At 52.8% G+C, this 11,691-nt stretch overlaps 1 protein-coding gene across 3 annotated transcripts; it reads left to right on the top strand.

Annotated features, from left to right (window-relative positions):
* The first annotated feature begins 1,066 nt into the window (after positions 1-1,066).
* SYCE3 (synaptonemal complex central element protein 3) lies at positions 1,067-11,142 on the top strand. 3 transcript variants are annotated; one of them, XM_036761602.1, is made up of 3 exons: positions 1,067-1,148; positions 2,060-2,209; positions 10,841-11,142. In XM_036761602.1, the coding sequence occupies exons 1-3, from the start codon at positions 1,127-1,129 to the stop codon at positions 10,996-10,998; spliced, it is 330 nt and encodes a 109-aa protein (XP_036617497.1). In that variant the 5' UTR covers positions 1,067-1,126; the 3' UTR covers positions 10,999-11,142. The 3 variants fall into 3 exon arrangements, with proteins under 3 accessions (XP_036617497.1, XP_036617500.1, XP_036617498.1); XM_036761605.1 differs by having other exon boundaries at positions 1,103-1,148; positions 2,067-2,209; XM_036761603.1 differs by having other exon boundaries at positions 1,109-1,148; positions 2,055-2,209.
* Positions 11,143-11,691: the final 549 nt, after the last annotated feature.

The following is an 11,691-nucleotide window of genomic DNA, read 5'->3' on the forward strand; positions in this document are numbered from 1 at the left end:
ACACATCCCTGGGGGCACCCAAGCTTGGTGGGTGTGACCTGGATAAGGACAGACAGGTAGGAGGCCACAAAATCTGTGTCAGAGGCTGACTCCGCAGGGTGAGTCCCTGGATCTTTCTCCTTCCCTGAGGTGGTGGAGCCAGGAGAGAGGGAGGGCCTGGGGAGAGGGCTCCCATCTCTGCACAGTTCTCAGGTTTGCAGGGAGCCCTAGATGCATTTGTTTACTCCATCACACCCTCCCCATGTCGTTGTTTAGTCACGTCTGACTCGTTTGGGGTGTTCTTGGCCATTTCCTACTCCAGGTCATTTTACAGATGAAGAAACTGAGGCAAACAGGGTGAAGCGACTTGGCCAGGGTCACACTACTGGCGGGTGTCTGAGGCTGGATTTGAACTCAGGTCTTCCTGCCTCCAGGCCCAGGCACTTCACCAGCTGCCCCATCTCCCCAGCTTACAGTTGCAGTAACTGAGGCTCAGAGAGGTGGAGGCACCCACCCAGGGTCACACAGCCCGTGAGTGTCTGAGCGGGGGTCCGACCCAGTGCCCCTCGGGGCCGCCAGGGAAGCCCCCAGCCCGGTCCGACAGCGCGCGGAGAGGGGTGCTGGTCACCGTCCTTTCTTCTCCAAGAGGAGGCGATGCCGTGACACGCGCGAGAACTGGATCCAAGCGAGGGACGGCTGTGCAAGGTCACCGGCCTCACTTTCTCCTCTGGGGCCAACAGCAGGACTCGTCAAAGAAGTCACAAGAAGGACTATCAGCCCCACGGGAGCAGGGAGAGGCGGGCTGCTGGCGCGCATGTGCAAAGACTGGGGGGCTTGGGCATTGACAAGGGGCGGGTCCGGAGCAGATGTGGGCGGGGCTCCGGGCTGAGCTTGGATGCGCCCGCGCAAGGGGCGGGGCCCGGAGTTCAGCGAGCGCGTGCTGGTGCGCCTGCGCAAGGGGCGGGGCTGGTTGCGGCTGCGGAGCAGGCCAGGAGGCGCCGGCTCGAGGGGCGGGGCGGGGCGGGGCGGGGCAACCTTGGCGGGAGCCCAGCGGGTGGGGTAGGGCGGGGCGGGGCGGGGCGGGGCCGGGCCGCCAGTAACGGCCGGGGCGGGGCCGCGGTGAGGAGAGTCCGGCGGGAGCCGCCCCATGAGCCCGCCCGGAGGCGGTGGTGAGACCCGGACCCAGGCCCGCCCGGGCGTGTCCCCAGCCCCGGACACGCCCTCCGCTCCCTGGTCGGGCGTGACCTCTGACCGCCACCCAGCGCCCCTCAGATGGCCCCCACGGCCCCCGATAGTGATCTGAGTCCCCCAACTCTCCTCAGCGCCCCGGGACCCCTCCTCAGGCTTCCTTTTCACCCCCCCAGATGCCCCCGCCCCCGTGGCCCCCCAAGAATGACCTGAGCCCCCTGACACACCCTAACTCTCCTCAGAGCCCCAAGACCCCCCCTTAGGCTTCCTCTTCACCCCCAGATGCCCCCATGGCCCCCCAGTAATGACCTGAGCCCCCCCACACACACACACTCTCCAACTCTTCTCAGAGCCCCAGGACCCCTCCTCGGGTGTCCTCTTCACCCCCCCACATGTCCCCGCCCCCATCACTCCCCGATAATGACCTGAGCCCCTCTCCCTCCCACACACACTCCCCAACTCTCCTTAGAGCCCCAGGACCCCTTCCTCAGGCTTCCTCTGCCCCCCATATGCTCCCACCCCCATGCCCCCCCATAATGACCTGAGCCCCCAGACACCCCCAACTCTCCTCAGAGCCCCGGGACCTCTTCTCAGGTGCCCTCTTCACCCCCCAAGATGTCCCCCACAGGGAGCTACTACCCAACCCCTCTGGGCCCATCCCAGAAACCCTGCACCCCCTCCTCGGTTACCCACCCTCAGGGCCCCCTATTTCCTCCCTCTGATTCGCTCCACAGGGAGCTGCTCCCCTCCTCCCCTGCCCATCCCAGACTCCCCAGGCCCTCCCCACATACCCCCCTCACAGGGAACTGGCCCCCACCCCTCAGGACCCAGTCTTCCCAGGGACCAAACTAGGCCTGGGTGGGGCCCTGGGGCCCCTTCTCTTTAAGGGCAGCCTTCAGACCCCAGCTTGAGTCTCCCCGCCCCAACCCCGAGATGGCTGAGTCCGATCCTGGGGACAGAAACTATGACAACATGCTGAAGATGCTGTCCGACCTCAACAAGGACCTGGAGAAACTGCTGGAGGAGATGGAGAAGATATCGGGTACGGGCTCTGCCCTCCTCCCCCTCCCGCCTGTCTTTCTCCTCCTGCCTCTGTCCCTCCTCTCTGCCCCTTCCCCTCCCTCCTCCCTCCTCCCTGCCCCCTCCCTCCTCTCTTCCTCCTCCCCCCCCTGCCCCTCCTCTCTCCTTCCTCTTTCCCTCTGTCCCTCCTCCCTTCCTCTCCCACTCCCTCCCTCCTCCTCTACTTCCCCCTCCCCCTCCACTTTCTGCCTCTGCTCACTGTCTCCCGGGCCCCATCTCCCTGGACCCTTGGGGGTTACTGATCCTCTCTCTGTGGAATCATTTACTTAATGTTGATGCAAACTCAGCTTGAATCTTTTAAAGGAAACTGAACCTGTTGGGCATGGGGCAGAGAGCCCTGGGGCAGCAGCTGGGCAGTTCCTCAGGTGGCATCCCAGGCTTTCAGGGTCACAGCTGTAGAATCTGGGGCTCTCAGGGCCGAGGACAGAGGAACAGAAAGTGCACTCCAGGCATGGGGGTCAGCTTTGGGCAAAGGCCTGGAGGAGAGAGCTGGTGGTGAGTGGCCTGTCCTGCCTGATTTGTAGAAAGGAGGAAGGGGAGAAATGAAAACTGAGCCTGGAGAAGCAGGCCAGCACCAAACTGCAGGGCACTTTTAGTGCCAGACACAAGGGTTGGCATGGATCCGAGCAGGCCAGTGCTGGGGGCGGAGCTGCCTGCACTTGAGGACTGGCATTTTGGCAGCTGTGGGCGCGATGGACTGGGGAGAGCAGAGGCATGTGAGCCTGGAGCCCAGTGAGGGGGCCGCAGAGGGCCGAAGTCAGGTGGCGGCTGCCTGAGTAGTTGAGGGGGAGAGGAGCTCCATACACTGGGAGGGACAGTTGACAAGAGCTGGTTGTCTCAGGAGGGAGGGAGAGGCCAGGATGGTGCAGGGTGGGGACCAGTGTGACATTGGGAGGAGAAATGCATCAGACAGTCCCCAGGTGATGAAGTGAGATGGATTTGGGAGTCATGGGAGCTCCTCCGAAGGAGGGTGGAAAGAGAAGAGAGGAAGACCCTGGTCCCCTTGGGAGATATGTGGATTTGAGGCACCTTGGTGGCACAGTGCCTGGAGTCAGGAAGACCTGAGTTCAAATGTAACCTGAGACACTTCCCAGCTGTGGGACCCTGGCTCAGATTACCTCCTATCTGCCTCAGTTTCCTCAGTTGTAAAGAGGATCCTAATAGCACCAGGGTTATTGTAGGATCCAATGAGGTCACCAGCCTGTCCCTGGAGGATGGCCATCGCTTCCCTTGGGAGTCTTCTCCACATGGTTTATCCCTCACAGAACCTGCTGTCTGAGCCAGGAGGGCCTGAGAAGAGCATCTGGTCCAGCCTTCCTGCATGTTAGCCACCAGTCACACGGGACAGTAGAGCAGGATTCAGACCCAGGTCTCCTGACTCCGGACTTCACCAGCCCCACTCTGAGTCCTCTCCTCTTCCCTTTTCAATCCCAGAAGAGGCTGTAAGTCTCTAACCCTAGGCCAGCTGACTCAGAAAGCAGCCGACAAATAGGATTGCAATACAACATAGACCCTTAAGGGGCAGCCACATGGAGTGTAGTGCACAGAGCTCGGGCCTGGAGTCAGGAAGGCTCACCTTCCTGACTATGGATCTGGCCTCACTCACTGACTGTGTGACCCTGAGCAAGTCACTTCACCCTGGTGCCTCAGTTTTTTCATGTGTAAAATGAGCTGGAGAAGGAAATGGCAAACACTCTGAGATCTTACCAAGAAAACCCAAATGGGATCACAGAGTTGGACACAGCTAAACCACAGGGTACAAGGCACTGTGCTCAGTGCTTTACAACCCTGGGAGGGAGGTGCTGTTATCTCCATTTTACAGATGAGAAAGCTGAGGCTGGCAGAGGCGAAGTGCCTTGCTAGGAGGTGTCTGAGGTCTCTTTTCAGTGGCCTTTCTAATAGCGATCTGATTCTTGTGCCCAGAGGAAGGGCCAGAGGGGAACAGCTTGTGTTGGGAGGAAGGGATGGGAGGCATAGCCTGGCGCTGTAAAGGGAATGGGGGGGGTAGTTCTTGCTCCCCCAGCACAGCCCCAGGGCAGAATCTGGATAAACTCCAGGATTGTTGGGCTTGGGGGAGCCCAATCTGCCTGCAAACAAACGGAGACCTCTAAGAAGCCTCCGGTGAGCCTCCTGGCCTGTTCAGCCACTGGCCTAGGGGTCAGCCGGCCCTGGGGGGGGGGGGCGGTGTGGCGGTCCGGGGACCGATCTCTTGGGTTCGGTTCGGTTTGGTAAAGCTAGATCGATTCCTTTGGGTTCTGACCCACAGTCACTTTGAGAGCTCGGGCTCACCCATGTTTCCTCTAGTGGGGAAAGGCTTTAGTCACTACTTTAGTTTCCTTTCTACCAGACCCTCCTCAAACCCTTGGAGGCCTGCTGGACTGAACCTGGCCTTTCCTTCCTCCTCCCCAAATCCCAGGTCCTCCTGCAGTCTTGCTCCTTGACCACAACTGTGCAGCCACCCATCCTCTCCTGCTGAATTCACTTTGGCTTCAGAGTCCTCCATTGCCTGTTCTGTTTGTCTTACCTTCTTTCTTGGCTGGGCTTTTCCCTCACCTATGAATGAGTGTTTGCCAAAGATCTGTCCTTAAGCCTTTCTTCCTTGTTACTATTCAGCCCTCCTTGGTCTCATTCAACGTCATAGTTTAAGCTGTCAGGTGACTCCTAAATCTGACCCTCCAGCCATGAAATTTCTTCTCAGCTCCAGGCCTGAACATCCAGAAGCCCACAGGACACCTCAGCTCCTCATGTGATCATTACCTGGCTATCCTGCTGGCACCTTCAGTGTCCAAAGTGGAGCCTGTTAGTGCCTTCCCTTCCTGTTCCCGCCTGTGGCATTACCAGTCACCCAGGCTCCCATATTATTCACTTAGACTTGATCCTGGATGACTTCTCCTGTCTGAGTGCTGTGGTTACCAAGTCCTGGCCATCCCATCCTGATAGCTGAGGCCAGAGACGTAGAAGGGCTTGGAAGAACATTTAAGACAGCACCCTTACTTTGTAGATAAGAGGGGTGGTACCTGGCACAGAGCCAGGGTTCTCCCCCAAATGCTGCTATTCCACATCTGGTGCTCTTCCTATCCCCTTCTGCCTGGAGTCCTGGCACATCTGGAATCCATCCCTTCTCTCCTCTCCCTGCTCCCACCTGGGGCATTAGCACCAGCATGCCTTGTTAGGGGCCTCTTTACTGGGCTGCCTGATTCCCATCCCTGGTCATCCCAGGAAGATCTCCCAAGGTCATCCAAACTCCTTTTGTACCAGGCCAGCTGCCTGGGCAAGGAGCTTGCATTAGAGAAGTGAAGGAACTGAAAACACTCTCAGGCCACCTCTGGAGATGAGGGCCTCTTTAAGTGAAAGGTAAGGAAAATACTGCCCTCCAAAACTCTTGCTTAGGCAAGGGGAGGGCCAGGCAAACCTTTTTTTGCATCGCTCCACTAAAGATTGGGAAGGTCTATTCTGCAGGGTGATGTGCTTTCCACCCCAATACAAAAGTCACCACATCCAGGAAGCCCCCAGCCAGCCGCCTGCTTCCTTCTCTTACCTCATCTAGGAAATGAGGGGGGCGAGTTCTAAGCCAAATATACTTTCTGTGGAACATTGTGTGGGATAGTAATCTGTGTTGGCATCTTATTAGACTAAACCCTGTGCCCGTGGGAGCTGGGGTTTCTCTCTGTACACCATGGCCCAGAACAGACGTGCTTATACCCCAGTCATTTGGTGATTCTGTGTGTAGGTAGGTATTTCCTCCAACAGTGAAGGTGCTCTGCCCCCAGCCTTCTCATCCTATGTGACTCACACCCACGCCCTGCCATAAGTTCTCCACAAGGGTTCCTTCCAACATTCCAGGGTCCTTGCCTCTAGACTTCCTGGCATAGGTATCATGGATGCCAGTAGAGCCAATGGGCGGTCCTAGGGGAGCCTCAGTCTCACTGAATAACCAACTTGTCTTCCCAGTGATACATCAGTCTGATGGTACCATTTACACCCCTTCACCTGTACAGTTCTTACCTAGTAACAGGCTGAGGTCTCCTTGTGCCTAGCATTGCCCACCCATTCCCAGCACCCTTTGGGGGAGGGGCCTGCAGGATTCAGAGACCACCGAATTCCATGATTCACTCCCCATTCAGCATTACTGAAAGAATGTTAGTTGCACAGTATGATCTGGGGTTTCAAGGTGCAGATTCTGAGAATCTAGTTGATCCAACTGCAGATTAACTGGAAGTATAGGCATTAATCTCCTAGGCAAAGGGTATGGAGGACACAGGCACCCTGTTTGCCTTCCTGCCACCTAAGATCTCGTGTTGGATCTGGAGCCAAGAGACAGGGGATTATCTCTGTTTCTCGGGAGGATTCCGAGTGGCCCCAGGCAGCCCGGGGCTTTGAGAGTAGAAAATGGCCACAATGAAGAGAAGGAAGGAAGGGTCCCAGGGTCTGCAGTGTCCAAGGTTGGCTCAGCTCCTCCTATGCATGGTCCAGTTTAAAGGGTGGAGCAGGACAAGGGGCAAGGCAGACAACGGGCCAGCTAGGGATGAGAAGGGAGGGTCCTGGGGAGTGCCCTGTCTCCAGCCTTTAGTGAGCACCTCTGATTCTGCCTCTGCTTCACTTCCTCCATGATAGCATCATAGCCTTTGGCTAGGACAGGGCTCACTTGATTTTAAGAACCAGATGGGCATCAACCAAGATTCTTACTATCACATCTTTCAAGGAAATGTGTGATCTTTAATACACGTGAGGAAAGCAGTTGTTGAAAGACAGCCTTCCAGGCAGCGCTTATGCTCTTCCAAGCAAAAAAAATAGTTAATCCTGCCTAGCACATAGGAGGCTCTTCACAGATGTTTGTTGATTGATAGTCAATAAATGATCTCTTTTGAGGCTTTTCTGTTCTCTTTACCTTTCAGTCAGTTGTATGACAGTGAAGACAGCTGCTGTAGAATAGGTGTTTGTGGGAGCTGGCACATTGTTCCTCACGCCTTCCTCAAGGGCATCATCTACACTCTTAGGGCGAGATGGGAACAGACACAGGGGTGCTTGCTTGTTGGCACTTTGTTGACACCATTTTTTTGGTTAATAATAAAGGCCGTTATTTTTTTCAAGCATTTAATATCCTCTTGGAAATCGATCTCCCAGTGACTTCAAAAGCATTTCCCAGTCCTGTTTGGACTCCCTCTGGCTCATGTGCTCTCCCCATCACTGTTTTCTCTGGTGCCTTTTCTGCTTCCTCACACATGCTCTCTTCTGGGCCCTGATAGGAGAGTGGGATTGCATCGATAGACAAAAGAGCTGGCCGCAGAAATCCTAGTGGGCCTTAGCCCTTTGTTCTGTGCCCTTTCCGTTTCATCCTTAAACTATCTCAGGAGCTTAAATGGGTCCCTTGGCAAGCTTTCTCTAAGGCTATGGCTCCTTCCTCTCAGTTTCCTTCTCTTCCACTGTCTTCCTCCCTAAAATCTTACAAATGGATTTTCTAAACTGGCACTAGCCTTGGCTCTTCACTTGCCAGCTTAGTCAAGTATTTATTGAATAAGATAGCTTCCAAGAGCTTTTGTTTTCTTTATGGCAACTCATTTAATTACTTAAACTTCCTTAAGAAATGGCAGTGGTCTGCGTAAGTGTCTGATAGGAATGTAATTTTGTGATTGAGAAATAGTTGTATCATCATAATTACCTGTTCCCCTTCTTTTGCCTATTTTCTCTCCTTTCTCCCCTTACCCCCTTCAGATCACAAGAGCAAATTGCTAGAGTTTATGTGAAAAGTTAAAAAAAACAGATTTGAGAAATAATATTAGAAGGAAAGGCCATTAGAAGTGTATATAAATGAATTTTACCTGATCTCAGAACAGGTGGGACTTGACTGACTCTGTCTCTCTCTGTCTCTATCTCTGTCTCTCTCTCTCCCTACCTCCCCCCCTCTCTCTCATTTTCTCGCTCTCTCTTCATTCCTTTCTCTCATTTCTCTTCTTTCTCTTTCTCTCCTTCTTTTCTGTCTTCTTTTGTTTTTCCATTCTTTGTTTCTTTCTTTTGCAAACATTTATTATCTCTCCCTCCCACTGCCTCCTTCCTCAACCAAACATTAAAACATTAAAAACCAAGCCTATAACAAATATGTAGAGTCTGGCAAAACAAACCCTGACATTGGCCAAGCCTAAAAATGCCATCTCATTCTGGATTGTGAGCCCATCACACCTGTGGCAGGATTGATCATGGCTCATGGTTGTATTAATCACAGTCTAGAGCTTTCAGTTACTTTTCTCTATGTTGCTGTCACTATATACATCATTCTCTTAGTTCTGCCTCAGTTCATAGAAGTCGTCCATTTTCTTGGTTTTTAGAATACTTTTAGAATATGCTCATTTCAGAATTTGTTTAGCCATTCCCAGTAGGAGGACGCCCCCTTAGTTTCCAGTATGAGACTGTTATGAAAAGAGCCGCTATAAATGTTTTTGCACATATGAATCCCTTTGATCTTCTTTGGATCTCATTGGGGTAGAGCCCTAGTAGTCATGCTGCTGAGTCAGAGGATATGCAGAATTTAGGAACTTTTGGGAACAGTTCCAAAGTAATTTCCAGAATGGTGGGACCAACTCACAAATCCACCAACAATGCATATGTGCCTGTTTTTCCCACAACCCCTCCAACATTTATCATGTTCCTCTCATCTTTGTCAAACTAATGGATGTAAGGTAGAGCTGTTTAAATTTGCATTTCTCTGATGTTAGTGATATGGCGCATTCTTCATATGGTTGTTAATAGCTTGGCGTTCTCCCCTTGAAAGCTGTCTGTTGATGTCCTTTGATCATTTTTCTATTGAGGAATGGCTCTTAGTGTCACAAAAACCAGACTAAATCCCTTACGTGTCTTAGACATTCTACTTGTAGCAGAGAAACTTACTATAGAGGTGTTTTCCCTGTTACCTGGATGCACTTCTAATTTTAACTGCATTCAATTTATTTGTGCAAAACCTTCTTAATTTTCTATCATCAAAATTGTCCATTTTATCTGGCATAGCACCCTCAATCACTCACTGAGTCCTGAACTCTTTCCCTATCCATTTGAGAGAATTTCTTCCTCGCTCCTCCGGTTTACTTCTGATCTCATCTTTTGTGTCTAAGTCCTGTACCCAGTGCAGTTTATCTTGGGTACCTCACTGCTCACAGTCCTAGGAAGCTCACCCTAAATTACGACTCCAGGCCTCTGACTCGAATACTCCATGTCTTCAGTTCTCGCCACTTTATCTCTGCCCAAACTCCTCTGAAGTTTTCTTTATAAAGGTCCCATTGGTGGGTCTTGGTAAATGTCCACGTGTGCCCCTCAGCCCTCTCCCCTGCCAAACCTACGTTCCTGATACCGTTTGATAGAGCCACTAGCTGGTGAGCCTTACCAAGGGGGGCAGACTTGGCTCCCCCCACTGTGCTTTCAGTGTGATTCAGCTGGCCCACATTAAGAGCTGAGGGCGTGAGGGCACGTGCCCAGCAGGTCATGTATATTCAGTTCATCTGATTGGTGTTTACTGAGCATTTCTCTAGTACTTAAATATCATGCAGCTGAGATTTATGTAACATTAATTATAGGGTTAAACACTCCCCCCAGAGCAGTGATTCCCGCTTCTCTATGTCCCTAGCACTTAACCTGGAGGGAGGGGGGTGGATTTTTGTTCTCAAGGATTTGAAGCGCCAGCCCTTGCTAGACAGAAGACAAGAAGGGTCTATATTCCATAGGCATCCATGGGGAAGAACTGGGCTAGAACGATGGAGCAAATTAAATAAGAGAAAATGTAATACAGATAAAATGGAAAAGGGATAAATGAGTCAGTTTCCTGCATTTGATTTCAAATTACCAACTTCTTAAGTCTACAATGTGTAGAGATATGACTGGACAGTAGATGGTATGAAAAAAGACCTGAGGGTCATAGTGAAGCAGGAGCTCAGTTGGAGCCCATTAATGGACAGAAGGGGGGGCAGCGCAGTGCACCATGTTGGGCTCAGCTGACCTTTCCAGCACTGAACCTTAGAGAAAGGAGAGGGGTGGCCTAGGAAGGTGGCAGGCCTTGGTCAGGGAGGGCGCAGAGGTGCAGCCAGATACATGCTTTCTCCAGGCCCCGCTTCCCAAGGATCAAGGTGCAGGCAGTATCTGGGCCCGACTGAGTCACTTTTAGCTCCCTACCGCTAGACCTGCGGCTGGTATGCATTGGAAACATCCTGCCCTTTCCACTGAGCAGCTGGTAGCAATAGCACTTTTTGCAAAATGTTCAGTTCTCCCCCCTTTCCAATTTCTGATGACAGGGCATAGTCTATAGGCACTAGACCTGGAGTTACAAAGGTTTGGGTTCAGATCCAGCTTGGGACATTTACTAGCTTGGGCAAGTTGTTTAATGTCTCTTGCCTCAGTTTCCTTATTTGTAAAGTGAGAGGCTTGAACTTGATGAGCTCAAAGATTCCTTCCAGCTCTAGTCTACAAGCTTCTGATTTTTTCACCTCCCTTTAGCGAGGCTCCCAGCCCCCTGGCTCTGACTCCTTTGGAACCTGGATCCCTCCTGGTGCCCATGTGGCTCCAGCCTGGTAGCCCTCTTCTTCCTCCTAATCCCCCTGTCTGGCCCTTACAGTTCAGGCGACCTGGATGGCCTACGACATGGTGGTGATGCGCACCAACCCTGCCTTGGCAGACTCCATGCGGCGGCTGGAAGATGCCTTCTTAAACTGCAAGGAGGAGATGGAGAAGAACTGGCAGGAACTGCTGAATGAAACCAAGCCCAAGCAATAGGCCATTCCCTCCTCACCAACCCCCCCCCCCCACTGGGCCTCCGGGACTCAGATGCCTCGAGAAGAGGATTGGGAAGTAGGGACCCCAAGCTATAGATGTATGTACAGGAGTGCTCACTGCCCAATGAAGGTATTTTCAAGCACACACCTGTGTCTGGTTTTCTCTTACATGTTTGTGACTTGTCTAAATCAACGCCGTGCCTTGTGGCAACACAAAGAAAATGGAATCCACCCAAGCTTTTAGCAGTTAATGTTTATTTGTGCTTAAGACATAAGAGGAAGAGAATGGAGAAGGATCAGCGTGCCTCCCACCCTCAGACAGGGACAGAAAGGGCCTTGGTGACAGAGCTGAGGACACAAGGTCAGTTCATTCAGTCACTGGTATGTAGCAGAGGCGAGGCCCCAAGGCTCTCCAGCTGTCACCCTCTTTGTCCTGAAGCCGGTTTTGAAGAGAGGACAGGAGTAGAAACTAGGCATGATGGAGGAGAGAGACCCCACAGAGCTGACAGCAAAGGGGAGCAGGAGGCTGTGTTGGGCTCCCATTCTCACAAAGTAAATGCCAGGCCTGCCCTCCCAATTCATGGGGGTGGGGGGGTGGGAGGGGAGTCTCCTTTGGGCAGGGCTGTGTCCTCTTCTCTTCCCCAACTCCAGGAGCCTCTTGTCCAAGAGCCTTAGGGCTCTCGAGGAGCAGAGA

This window comes from Trichosurus vulpecula, chromosome 5 (genome assembly GCF_011100635.1).
Source record: "Trichosurus vulpecula isolate mTriVul1 chromosome 5, mTriVul1.pri, whole genome shotgun sequence".
Classification (NCBI taxonomy): Eukaryota; Metazoa; Chordata; class Mammalia; order Diprotodontia; family Phalangeridae; genus Trichosurus; species Trichosurus vulpecula.